Raw genomic sequence first — 13,256 nt, 5'->3', positions numbered from 1 at the left:
CCCATTGTTTGAAGTCACTTTTGATACAAGGAACTAAAGTTTAATAATGCGACAAAGTGGGACCCTCCCTAACATTTAATAAAGAAAATCACTAAACTTTATCGTTATAAAAAAATAACTAAATATTAAGGGAGCCTTTTAACATGTGATAAGTGTGCTAGTTAAGTAATCGTATGATGTTTTATTATAACATGTATGAATTTTGTACTTTATTATAACAAAATTATCAAAATACTTTATATAAACATTTCAATATAATGACTAATTAAATGAATATTTATATCTTTAGAAAACATGTATAAATATAACTTAAATGAAAAAACAGAGTATCATGTATCAATTATATAAAAAAAACGATATTCACAATCAGATTTTTGCCTTACATTTTTATGTTTAGGCTAAACTTTATGATATGATTTTGCTAAATTTAGGATCCTGAAAGAATGCAGATTACTTTGATATCAACCATGTATCAACCACTTCTTAACTTCAAAGTACTCGTGTGTTATTTTTTCGTTCTACACTTTAACTATTGGAACGGAGAAATTCGTTGTTACTTTTTCACCCATGCAAATTTAAACATTAAAAAATATATTTATCAGACATAGAGACTTGATCCATTCACTATAGATAGCTTAATATTATGTAATTTTAGAAACTACTATAACTCCATATCGACAAAGTGGAATGTTTTGCCAGAAACGGACACAAATATTATACATACCTACTGCTAAAATCAAAGTCCATATGCCTTCCCGCAGTTGGTTAAAAACAGTTCACGCCAAACATCTATTTAAAAATTATTACTTCGTTATATGTATGTACCTACAACAATTACAACTATTTTATATTTTTACTAAAGGAATCCAACTACTGGTGTACTTACGGCAAAAATAATAAAACTTATTATTAATGTAAATTATATAATTAAAATATTATTGATGACTGCACCTTCATAATGGAATAAATGAAAATAAAAATAAGTACCCTGTGGTAGGCTGCTATGCAATGATAACACATATTATTTCAACTTACTTAGTGCGTGATATTTGGCTACTTGACTGTTTTTTTGTAAATAATGTCAAACGACCTTGATTTTCCTGAGGATCAAATGTCTATATAGGACTCATGGCATTTAAGCAACACAAAGGTCAGAAATGAGAGTTAAAGTCTGACGCTCGCAGTCGACGATTGAAACGCCTCTAACAAAATGATAAGGTGGAAGATCAAGGAAATTGCCATTTTGACCCTGAAATATTGCGTTTATGTGTATAGTTGTTTTACAATTTATTTTTCAATAAAATGTAAGGAATCGAATGGTACCATTTTCTTTTCTATTTTTTAAAAGACAAAAAAAAAATTTTTTGTGACTTCGGAGCTTTGTAGGTATTTTTTTATAATCTCAATATAATTTTTTAAATTCCACTTTTTTATAATGGATGGCTCATTTACCCAATTGAATCTACTCAAAATTATGTAATGACTGTAACAATAAGAACGTATTTATTATACTCGTAGTTATAGTTAAGCACAGCAGCAGGGTAATAAAAGTAAATGTTATATATTACAGTGTTCCCATATATTTATTTATAGCATTCTCGTCCAATCTATTTCTAATGCTAAAATTTAAATATGAAAATGCCGAGTTATAAAAATTTTAGATATCGGGATCGTTATGAACGGTGCACAGGGCACGGTGCGTTCGGTCGCCACAGCGCGTGCCGGGCGGGCAGCGACTGCAGGGCTTCCCGCTCATGTAAATCGGAAAACCCTCAATATTCCCAGCCGGTCCATAGTTACAAAATGTATAAGCCATAATTTTAGGCTCTCCTTGAGCTCTCCTAGCGAATTCGAGAACGCCTCGATGCAGCGGGGGTACCTCCGTACTTGACATAGTAGAAAAGTCGTTAAAATGTTGTTTACTTTCCGACGCCTGTGTCATGTACTTCGTTCTGCGCAATAAATTTTCTCTTGAAGTTGTTCGAGACACATTCCTAGGCGATTGCAAAAACTTTGTGTCACTACGTCGACGTTTGCGAAAAACAGCACAAGTGCGCGCTCTTAATGTACAAAGTGCTTGGGAACAACCTACGCGCCACGTAGATGCCCACGCCGCGGCCGAATACCAGTGGGAATTACATCCACCTGAAGCACTACAGTTGGTAAGTTTAAAGGACCAAATATTTTCTTGAGGTAAAACCCTCGAACCTGAAAACCAAGCGTCAACCGCATCTGCCAGCAATTGTGCTTGTGTCATCTTAGCGACGACAGGTCGGACATCCATGTTTTGAAGAACATTAAATCGGAAGGTATTTCTACATTCGTCGTGTCTTTTCTGGCATTGCCTCGCCCAGAGTTCGGCCATCTCCTCGAGCTCGTAGTCCCAGTACATCTTGCGCATGTTGGCTGCGGGGGGCTGGCCAGGGTCCAGGCCCATGGCCACATTATCGCGGTGCCGGTTGTGCAGCAGCAGCAGCTGGTAGCGCATCCACGTGGTCATGCCGGAGGCATAAAGCCGGCCGCTAATTTTCCTCGTTGCTACACACATTGTGTGTTGGTTTCTCATCGAACAATGAGGATGGGCACAGTAATCTATTGGTTTAGTTTTATTCATAATCTCTCCAAATGCATTTCCTAAAATAAAATACTCCAAAATAAACAACGTAATATGCATTTCACACTTTTAAAATTGACATATAACATAAACAAAGCATCTGCCAGATCATAATATATTCTCTTTGAAAATGTACAATGTCAAAAATTTACAAAAAATATTAAAAACCAAAGACAATTTAAATAATCTGCTCTGCTACCTGTACCTACTTATTATGATTATGCAAGATCTCCGACATGCCATGATGGTCATTGACATGGAACTGCATGGAACTCAAATTAGGTAGGTACCTACGTGAAAAAAATAACACCTGAGCTACCTGCTAAGATAATGTTAAAACTTAGGTACACAATTTATGTTAAATGATAACTAAAACTTGACTATTAAAATCATTGTTCTTATAGTATATCAGTCTAATTGGTAATAAGGCGAAACTTTGAGCATTACATGGTGTTTTATTGTGAATACTCGATTGACCTACTCGAAAGATCCTAGTCGGGAAATCTCGTGCCTCAAGAAATAAAATAGGTCTAGAAACCAGAAAGCAAAGAGTAAAGTAAATATATACCAGAAATTCAAGGTTTTTATAGCATAACAACCTTTTGCAAAAGTCATGCGTTTTTTATAATTGTCATGAACTCATCAAAGTGACGGACAAGTAAGTGCCTATATTTATTTATTATTACGGATATAAATCACATAAATACATTTCAATAAAATATATCCTCTCGGTGTTAATTACTACTATATAGTTAGTGAATTAACATGCAATGTCATTTTATCTCTTGCGTATGTGTCTTCGTGCACTGGCATCGATAATAATGCTAGTAGCATTTTTTCTCCATTCAGAGTGTCCCTGGGACAATTATTCAGTAAATTTTACTTTTACTGCGACCTATGGTACATACGCGCTGGTCTGTCTAGGTCTTCTTTTGGAAGGAGGCCTTTTGATATCTGGTGATAAGTTTACTACGATAATCCTTCTTGGTTTTGGCATTACAATGAACATGCTTTGTGTCGGCCTTGCTTTTGGGCAATATATGTCCTATTTTCAACATTCAGTATGCGATGTAGACAATAGTGTAGCAAAAGGTACAGCGGCATTCTTTATTCTACCTATCAGCACTGGGGATTTGGTTGCCGTTATAAAAAGTGATTAAAAGCGAGGTAATCATTATACAATATTGAGTCTTATATAAAGTACACATTGTCCGAGTGCTCTGTGGAGTCGCATCTATCGCAAACGTACGGACATCAAGTAGCGATTTGTTTCGATTCATCGGAGTTCAAGTGAAGACGTAGCTACCACAGATCATACCTTGTATATCTTCTCCATCATCAGGCCAAGCTAACCAACCGCATTAGGTACTTTTCATCGTAGGTACATACTTAGTCGGTCCAAATATCCAGCAGGAGTTCAATTTCTAACAAACATAGGTACCTACAGAGAAAATATCATAAAGTGATGTAACATAAATAGTGGAAATCCGTTTAAGGGCATTCCAGTGTCGTGTTCTGATTAGGAAACAGGAGCAGAAAAATTTTTCGACTCAAAAAAAATCTGGCCTTTGTATCTGTCATCTGGGAGGGTTGGCCAACTTGCACGACCTGCCCAATAGCCCCCATAGAAAAAAAGCGTCATTAAATGTTAAATTTTTTTTAATAACTTTATTATTAGTATTATAGCGTTGTTGCAACACGGGCATTACATTTAACCCAACCAAAACAATTGAAAACTGTGACATTTGAATGTCATTTCGAACATCGATCGTCCAACGTAGTATCTACGTACAGTCAACCAATTTGATTCCTAGGCCATTATAGAACCATGCCATAATGACTTCTACGACAGTGCTTATTGAGTGATGCGTGTCAAAATATCTAGTAGTTAAAGCGACGAGGTTCTATAGTGGCCTAGGATTCAAATTGGTTGACTGTACCTACGCATCGTACGTTTAGTAGCAAATGTATAAACTCATACTAAATACTAATCAATATGTAAACAGGCCCTTGGGCAAGTGCACACGCTCGACTTGGGAATGAAAATTCTGGGAAAAATCAAATGATTTTTTTCCTCAATTTTACCAGATGTGGTTTTTTGTTTTTTCCCAGTTTTAGTCAGAAAAATTAAATACGTCATACACACTGCCACTGACTAGTGATAACAGTGGCAAAGTCAATAAAATGCCTGAAACGAACACATTAGACGTATAAGCTTAACCTACCTGTTTTAATTCCTAATTAAGTACATATTGTACTTTGCATATTGTACATATTATATTATTTTGTTGTGTTTGTTGTATGGTCCCAGATGGTCGAAATTAATGATAATTTAATTTAGTGTTAATTGAAAAATACAGGAGATAAAAAATAACTATTTTTATTCGGCTTTATTCGTTTTTTCGGAGGTAATTTAACTGTATTGTTTTATTTTTTCGAAAGAAACTTAAACGAAACGAGCCGTTTTGAAATTTATCCGGTTTTTTCAACGCTAACGCTCGTCCTGACGCCCTTGCCTTATGAGATAAAATAAATTATTGATTATATCCGAAATGGAGTTCATTAGAATACTGGTGTCTTTGAGAACAGAAATGCACCCTTGAAATTGATTGAAAAAAACACGGTGTATATTTCCTCAATCAAAATACGATAGCGAATATGCCCTTAAACGGATCCCCACTATATTTGTTACACCTTGTATGTGCTTATCAAATTTTCGTGACCACGTTTACCTTATTACCTAGCTGCTTTATTTAACTTTAATGTTTTATTAAAGGCTTCAAGCAAGATTCAGCAGGGCTAGCACAGGAAGGGCGCGGTAGTATCTCGCTCACGTGTGATAATTAATACAGTGAGGTGGCTATAGCAAATTTTGTAATAAAACAACGCAGCCTGACTGCGCGCGTGGGTAGTAAAAAGTAACTATTGGGCTAAATACTTCCTTTTTTAGTCTTGTCTGTCACGCCATGTCCGTACGTCTATCTGTCTGTCTGTAGACACCATATTTTAGGAACGGCTGTACTTATCGTCAACTGCCCATCGAAACGAAACGAGTCTCCCGCAGTACCGAGTAGGAGTAGTAGATAAGAAAATTAATAAGTGGGTAGGTAAAGCCTGACCAGTAATATATGATCACGCGCCATATTTCGGAATTTCATTGGAACTTAATTTTCATACTAAACTGAACTGTCACCGTATACATGAGACTAACAGCGCCCTCTTGACAATGATCATATATTTCTGGTCAGGCTTTACATATATTTCGTGTCCGACTAACTAAATTGTAATTCTTCAAGGTGAATGAGGTTCTTGGGCTGTGTGATTTGGAATCATGTTAAAGAATATTTTACCCAAGATGATGACATTGATGACATCACGACGGTAAGTTAGACTTCTTTTTACTAGACTTATTTAACTTGACCCTTGTCCTATTAGTACGGTCACGTCTCAAAATATTGATACGAAAAAAGTGCCAAAAATATTTATACACGACTTTATTGCCCATATATTAAAGTAGTGTATACATATTTTTCGTATCGATATTTTCAGACGTGACTGTACATATGTATGTAGGTATGTTAGTAAGTATGCAAATCGGATGACAATATAATTGGCGGAGCCATGGTCAGGTGGAGCTGAGTGGACTGTAGGTATTTATAGTTAAAAGATGTACTAGGGAAAATAAATATTTATTTCAGCTGAAATAAATGGAAGCACGTTACATTTCGAAGGTATTATGAAGAGTGTTTCTATAGTAACAAAAATCAATAATGTCATAGTTTTTAAATAAAGAACATTTAGTTTATTTTTAATGTTGCTAACATTATTGCGCCTCGAGAATAAAATGAAATCCTATTAAATTAAAAGCGTATTAACATGAGCAACATTTAACATAAGTTAAACAAGATATGCATAGTATACTAGAAGATAAGATAAACTTAAAGTTACATTTATGTTACGCACACGCTAAACATCATGTTATAATATTACATTTCAGTTCTATTTTACATTTACATTTTAAAGGCATGTTTAAGTTTAACATTTAATTATTAACATTTAACAAAATTAAATAGCACTAAGACCGAGCGCATATAAATCAACCCATAGCTTAGTAGATGTAAACAAAAGCTCTTTGTTTACACTAAAAATAAATACATATGTATACCTTCATAATAGTTTATAAATCTATAGGCAGTACACATATTTTTGTGATTGACCTATTATGAGTATGACCATTTGCCAAGCGTACTTCGACTGCGCGTACTATACCGTCCTTTCCTGGAAACAAGTTAGTTACCCTCGCCATGGGCCACTCGAGAGGAGGTGAATTGTCGCTACGCAGTATGACTAAACTATCAATAGCTACATTTGGCGTAACCGATTGCCATTTAGGTCGGTTTTGTAATTGATTTAAATAATGCTTACTCCAATACTTCCAGAAGGTTTGCTTCATACAGGTTATGGTAGACCAGAACCTAAGCAAATTAGTGGGTTTATTACTTACATCTTGTTCTGGGTAAGTATTTAGAGGAGCACCAGTAAGGAAATGTCCTGGAGAGAGATATGAAAAGTCTTCTGGATCATTGCTTACCGCTGTAATGGGCCGGGCATTAAGTACGCCCTCTATCTCAACAAGCACGGAATTAAGCTGTTCATAGGTGAGGAGACTTTTACCTACGACACGTTTAAGGTGGTGCTTCGCACTCTTCACTCCGCTTTCCCATATACCGCCAAACACCGGACTATAGCTAGGAATAAAATGAAATTGTATGCCCTTTTGAGCTGCGAATGAGGTCACAGTTTGTTTATGGGTTTGAGAAGCATGCAGGCGATACAACTCGGCTAATTTATTCCTTGCACCCTTGAATGTAGATGCATTATCACAATAGACCTCGCTGGGCAGGTTACGACGCGCTATGAAGCGTTTGAAGCAAGCGAGAAAGCACTCGGTCGTTAAATCACTACAGAGCTCAAGATGTATAGCCTTGGTAGTGAAACATACGAACAGAGCTATGTATCCCTTTCCAATTACTGGTTTTCTGATGCGGCTATTCTTGACTGAGACCGGCCCAGCGAAGTCGAGGCCTACCCTCTGGAACACGCGCGAGGCAGTGACGCGTGCTGCAGGCAACGAACCCATCAGCTGAGCTGCTGCAGTCGCCTTCAGTCTGAAACATATTATACACTTATGTATAATCTTTTTTACAGTACGTAAACCATCTACTATCCAGAACCTTTGCCTTAGAGAACACAAGACTAACTTTTGTCCTGCATGTAGTAAACATATATGTTCATTTCTTATAAGCAAGTTTGTTATAGGCGACTGTTTTGGCAATATTGCCGGATGCTGTGCAGCATAAGGAAGCAACGCATTTTGCAATCGACCACCAACTCGTATGATGCCTTCACCATCAAGGAAGGGAGTTAGTGGTTTTAAATTACCTTTAAGCTGCTTGCCAGATCGCAACATACTTAAGTCATCTGAAAAGAATTGAGCTTGCTCATGTTTGACTATTAACATGAGGGCCTTGTTGAGTTCGACTATAGTTAAGAAGCCTTTAAGATTCTCAGAAGTTGGTTTAACATTATTGCAAAACCTAAGGATATATGCAAGAACACGAGTCATTTTCGCTATAGTAGAGAACTTTTTTATTATTTGAAAGAGATCAGGGTCGTGCGTCGTGGTTGTAAGGCACAGAGCACTAGTATGATCAGGTTTCAGTTCTGGCAAATCGGTAGGCATGGGTGATTCTTCTGAAAAAATATAATTTTTATTATGCAGGAATATCGGGCCCCGCCACCATATGGCGTGGCCTGCGATATCTTGAGGCAAGAGACCCCTGCTGAGGCAATCCGCCGCATTGTCATTAGTGTTTACATAATGCCAATGATAGCCATCTGTCAACTCTTTGATGGCTCGGACCCTATTTGCGACGTATGTCATCAATTTTGCAACGTCTGTCTTTAGCCATGCCAGCACTATTTGACTGTCAGAGAAGAGATGGATTTCATGAATGTCTAATTTTATTGTCAGAGTGTCATGAACCCGTTTTACTAGACCAGATAAGAGCAAGCTAGCATTCAATTCAAGTCTTGCAGTACTAAGTAATTTCTTACATGGACTAATTCGAGACTTTGAACATAATAGCTCAGTACGTACATTATCATGCTCATCTATTGTGCGCAAGTACAAACAGCAGCCATAGGCCACTGACGAGGCATCAGCGAATCCAATCAGCTGATTGGCCACTGTTTGCTCTGACTTGACACAACGCGGTATGACTACTGGCTCCATCAGAGAGAGATCATCAATAAAGTCAGTCCATACTTTACGAATGTTATCTGGAGGAGTGGAATCCCAATTCAGATCATGAGCTGCCCATAACATTTGCATAATAACCTTTGCGCGAACGAAAACAGGACCTATTAGACCTAATGGATCGTAAAATTTGCTTATATAGCTCAAAATGTCGCGTTTACAATCGTTTGAACTATTGTATGGCTCAGGGCGTGTGCTTTTGAAGACATCAGACTTGACATCTAGGTGAATGCCTAGCGTCTTCACAAAGGCATGATCTTTTTGGAGATCTACTTCTCCTAAGTAGTGACTTTCTTTGGGTACACTCTCTAAGACTGGCATGCAATTCGAGGCCCATTTGTGCAAGTGAAAACTTCCCAGATTGAGCATATTGACCAACTGTGATTGCGTTTGTGCTAGTTCTTGTTCAGAGCTGCAAGATACTAGAATATCGTCAACATATGTGTTGTTTCTTATAGCTGACGCTGCCAATGGCATAGAATGTTCATTTCTTTCTGCAAGATCACTAAGACATTTTGTGGCTAACCAGGAACTTGGTTTCATGCCGTAAGTTACCGTGTTAAGTTGAATACACCTTATGTCATTATTTTTGGACTCTCGCCAAAGAATGTTTTGTAGTGATCGTTGAGCTGGATTTAAATTAACACAGCGGAACATTGATTTTATGTCACAAATAAAAAAGAGTTTGTCAGCTCTGAACAATATTAGTATGTCAAACAGATCTCTCTGCACCACAGGGCCATTTAGAAGCATATCATTCAAAGAAACTTTCTTATTTGTGCGCATTGAAGCGTCAAAAACACAACGGAGCTTTGTAGTCCGTGCTTCTAAGCGAATCACGGGGTGATGAGGGACAAAGTTCACAGGATCTTTAGTTAAATCATATTTATTTATGTCAATGTATTCTCCATGATTTAAATCAACATATTGATCTATAAATTTTTTGTATTCAGTGAAAAGAGCTTGATTTTTTGGCATGTGTAACCTCTTTTCTAGATTAAGAAACCTATTGAGTGCTAAGTGAAAAGATTCCCCTAACTCAGAGTTGATTTGCTCTAAAGGGACCTTGGTGGGCAGTGAGACCTCATATTTATTATCCACTAGCTTTGTGGTTTCCCTAAAAAGCTTTTCACAGTAATCTTGCTCTGGTAATTTTTCTGGAAAAATTTCAGGTACTTTTTCAGTTTCCCAAAATGCACTTAACTGTTCGCTTAAATTGTCATTGCATTTACTACAAAACAAAGATGTGACCTGATCAGAATTTCTTGCAGGTAGCTGCGTGCGGCCGGCAATGATTACGCCAAATGCTGTCTGCACAAGCGTAGGTCCTTGTGATGTAGCGGCACATGCTATTGAAGTACTCGTAGTTGCAGCACTCGAGGTTGTAATGCTCGGTGCTAAAGTACTTGCACTGCCTGCAGTCACTGTAGGCTGGAAGGTTGCTAGGTTTCCATTATTGGACTCCGGCTGTGTCAGGAGAATCTGGAAGAAGATACCAGCATCTAGCAATAAATCCACATCACCAGGCTTATTAAAGTCTTCATCGGCCAATTTGCAATTAGTAGGCAATGCAATGTGCGAGATGTCAATAGGAATTTGTGGCAGTTTTGTTGTTATTTTATCAACAACATGGCAATTGACATTTACTTTGAATGGATAAACAGCAGAATGCACATCAAGATTTATGCATTTGTCAATCGCATGCTTAGTATTCTTGATACCAGTTATTTTAGAGTTAGTGTTTTGCATTGGTAACCCCAATATGTCTGCAATCTTTTGTGTTATAAACGATGCTTGTGAACAACCGTCTAATAAAGCTTTGCAATATATAGCTAACCCTGTCCTGGTAATTAGTTTCACACGAGCAGAAGGCAAGAGTATATGCGTTAGACTCGATGTTGCAGACAAAGTTACAGGAGTAGGAGACTCGTCTTGATGCAACAAGCTGTTATGCTGTAGCTTGCACACCTCACACCGAAAATGAAATTTACATTTGCGCTTGTGTTGCAACAAACAAATTTTGCATAAGTTGTTTGCTGAAGCGAACTCGATGCGTTTTTGAGCAGAAGCTAATTTAAAACTCGGGCAACTATATATTCTATGTGCAGACTTACAATATAAACATTGCAGCGGAGGCTGATGCGCTGACGGCTTTGCTTGTGCAGTTATAGAATGACTGACAAAGCTCTGCGAAGGCCCCTTCTGTACGTCAGTGTTCTCGAATGCTAGGGCACGTTTTTCCACGTATCCTAGGAATTCCTTTACCGTGGGTGACTCATTGTTATTTCGCTCCAGTTGAAATGCTCTGTAGGTAGGCAGGTCGATCTTCTTAGATAGGATGCAAATGATTATGGCATCCCACTTATCTACAGGCTCACCCAAGTTTCGCAGAGCAGCAAGATGCTGTTTTACAACTGAAATAAAATTTCGTAAATTAGTGACATTAGATCGCGTGATTGTAGGCATATCTAGCAGTGTATTTATATGTTCTTGGGTAATTCGAACTTTATTATCGTATCGTTCTTTCAGCAAGCACAATGCTTCTGGGTAGCTGTTGTCTTCTAATGGTAGATTTTTTATTAAATCGAGCGGTTCATCGCTTAAAAAAACCTTTAAGATAATATAGCTTTTGCACTGCTGAAAAAGAAGTACACTTATCGATCATGGCTGTGAACATGTTTATAAATTCGTAATATTCTGTGTATTTACCTGTGAATGTTTTTATCACGATCCGAGGCAGTTTGAGGTTCTCCGACTTTACACTTACTCCAGTTGCGCTGCTGCTTGTGGCGTTCACTTGAGGATTGTCCCTTTGGCGGATAACATTTATGATGCTATCTAGCTGCGCTACCAACAAAATGTAGTTATCTTCCACCTCCTCGTCATCGCTGGCGAGGGTAGCTGGTGGGGAAGAAAAAAGCGAGGCAACCTTGCTAGTAAGGCGTTCGTAGTCAGAAAAGGCATCCAAAAGTCTAGCCCTTTTTACTGTAACTAATTCTATCGGTGAATTTATGAGCGCTTCGCGGTCAAGGCTGTTTTTCAAGCGCGTGATAGAGGCTTTAGCGCGACCTCGCGCCGCTATGGCTTCTTTCTGTTCAGCCTCTGACATTTTTACGATTACAATTTTGTATAAAATGCCTTAAACAATCACTAATACACTTAAATATTACAATTTCACACTACTGGAATACACCAATACACGACTAATTTACTAAATATGTTTTTCGGTAAAGAAATTAAATAGTTCAAACACGAAACGGATAATGGCGTCGTCACGTCAGTGGCTGTGAGTTGAAGCGCAGTGTGTTGCGTTCTCGGCGTTCACGTACGGCGCTGCGATTGGTCGAGGAGCTAGTCGCACTCGAGGACTGCGCAATGCTGCCGCCCGCACGAGCACGAAGGGATGCGTTCAAGATTGCACGTTTACCACAATGTAGACGAAACGATTTAAATGTTGCTTGCACGCGCTTTCATGATAGCGCTAGTTGGTGCATCATTGCGTTATATGAATCTTGCGTTTTTCTTCGTATTGCGCCGCTCAGTCTTGCAAGACGACGAAAGAAAAAACGATATATTACAATTCTTCTTCTTTAATTGCGCCGTTGGCGAGAAAAAATGTATTACTGCATTCTTTATCCTTTTATATAGCGCCGCTCGGCTCTTCATTCAAGTCGACGAGATAAAGAATGATTTCTGACCTTCAATGTAATTTACTGCGTGATTCCATCTTCGGCGCTGATCTTTTCCGTTGAAGGACCATATGGCGGAGCCTTGAATCTTGCGTTTTTCTTCGTATTGCGCCGCTCAGCCTTGCAAGACGGCGAAAGAAAAAAACGATAATATTACATTTCTTCTTCTTTAATTGCGCCGTCGGCGAGAAGAAATGTATTAGGAAAATAAAGATTTATTTCAGCTGAAATAAATGGAAGCACGTTACATTTCGAAGGTATTATGAAGAGTGTTTCTATAGTAACAAAAATCAATAATGTCATAGTTTTTAAATAAAGAACATTTAGTTTATTTTTAATGTTGCTAACAATAATATTATGATGACATGGAGCTGATCTGATGATGGAGACAGGAGGTGGCCATGGAAACTGTTAAAAAATAACGCAAACTAATAGGGTATTACGCGAAACTCTGCGTAGGGGGCGCCACTACCACAATCCATCACTATCTGAGGGTCTACCGGAAACGCGAGAATCGAAATTTCGTTATCTAACCTCTCTATCACTCTTGCATATCAAGCGATGAAGAGGCAGATAACTAAATTTCGATTCTCGCGTTTCCGATAGGCCCTTTGTAAACAAACCGCCTTGATGC

At 38.0% G+C, this 13,256-nt stretch overlaps 2 protein-coding genes across 5 annotated transcripts; both read right to left on the bottom strand.

The window, feature by feature from the left end:
- Positions 1-248: 248 nt before the first annotated feature.
- On the bottom strand, positions 249-2,805 carry LOC133517154 (venom allergen 5-like). The gene has a single exon (XM_061850327.1). The coding sequence runs from the start codon at positions 2,672-2,674 to the stop codon at positions 1,658-1,660; it is 1,017 nt and encodes a 338-aa protein (XP_061706311.1). The 5' UTR covers positions 2,675-2,805; the 3' UTR covers positions 249-1,657.
- A 3,416-nt stretch (positions 2,806-6,221) lies between these two features.
- On the bottom strand, positions 6,222-12,972 carry LOC133517131 (uncharacterized). 4 transcript variants are annotated; one of them, XR_009799336.1, is made up of 4 exons: positions 11,643-12,972; positions 11,048-11,347; positions 10,185-10,415; positions 7,647-7,782 (listed from the first exon to the last, which is right to left on the bottom strand). XR_009799336.1 is itself a non-coding variant. In XM_061850310.1 (4 exons), exons 1-4 carry the CDS (start codon positions 12,040-12,042, stop codon positions 7,663-7,665), a joined length of 900 nt encoding a protein of 299 aa, XP_061706294.1. In that variant the 5' UTR covers positions 12,043-12,972; the 3' UTR covers positions 7,647-7,662. The 4 variants fall into 4 exon arrangements, 3 of the variants coding, with proteins under 3 accessions (XP_061706277.1, XP_061706286.1, XP_061706294.1); XM_061850310.1 differs by having other exon boundaries at positions 11,199-11,347; XM_061850293.1 differs by having other exon boundaries at positions 6,222-10,415; positions 11,199-11,347.
- Between the last annotated feature and the right edge of the window lie 284 nt (positions 12,973-13,256).

This window comes from Cydia pomonella, chromosome 1, assembly GCF_033807575.1.
Source record: "Cydia pomonella isolate Wapato2018A chromosome 1, ilCydPomo1, whole genome shotgun sequence".
NCBI classification, from domain to species: domain Eukaryota; kingdom Metazoa; phylum Arthropoda; class Insecta; order Lepidoptera; family Tortricidae; genus Cydia; species Cydia pomonella.
Note: the sequence above shows the minus strand (reverse complement) of the source record. Positions and strands in the feature narration are given on the sequence as shown.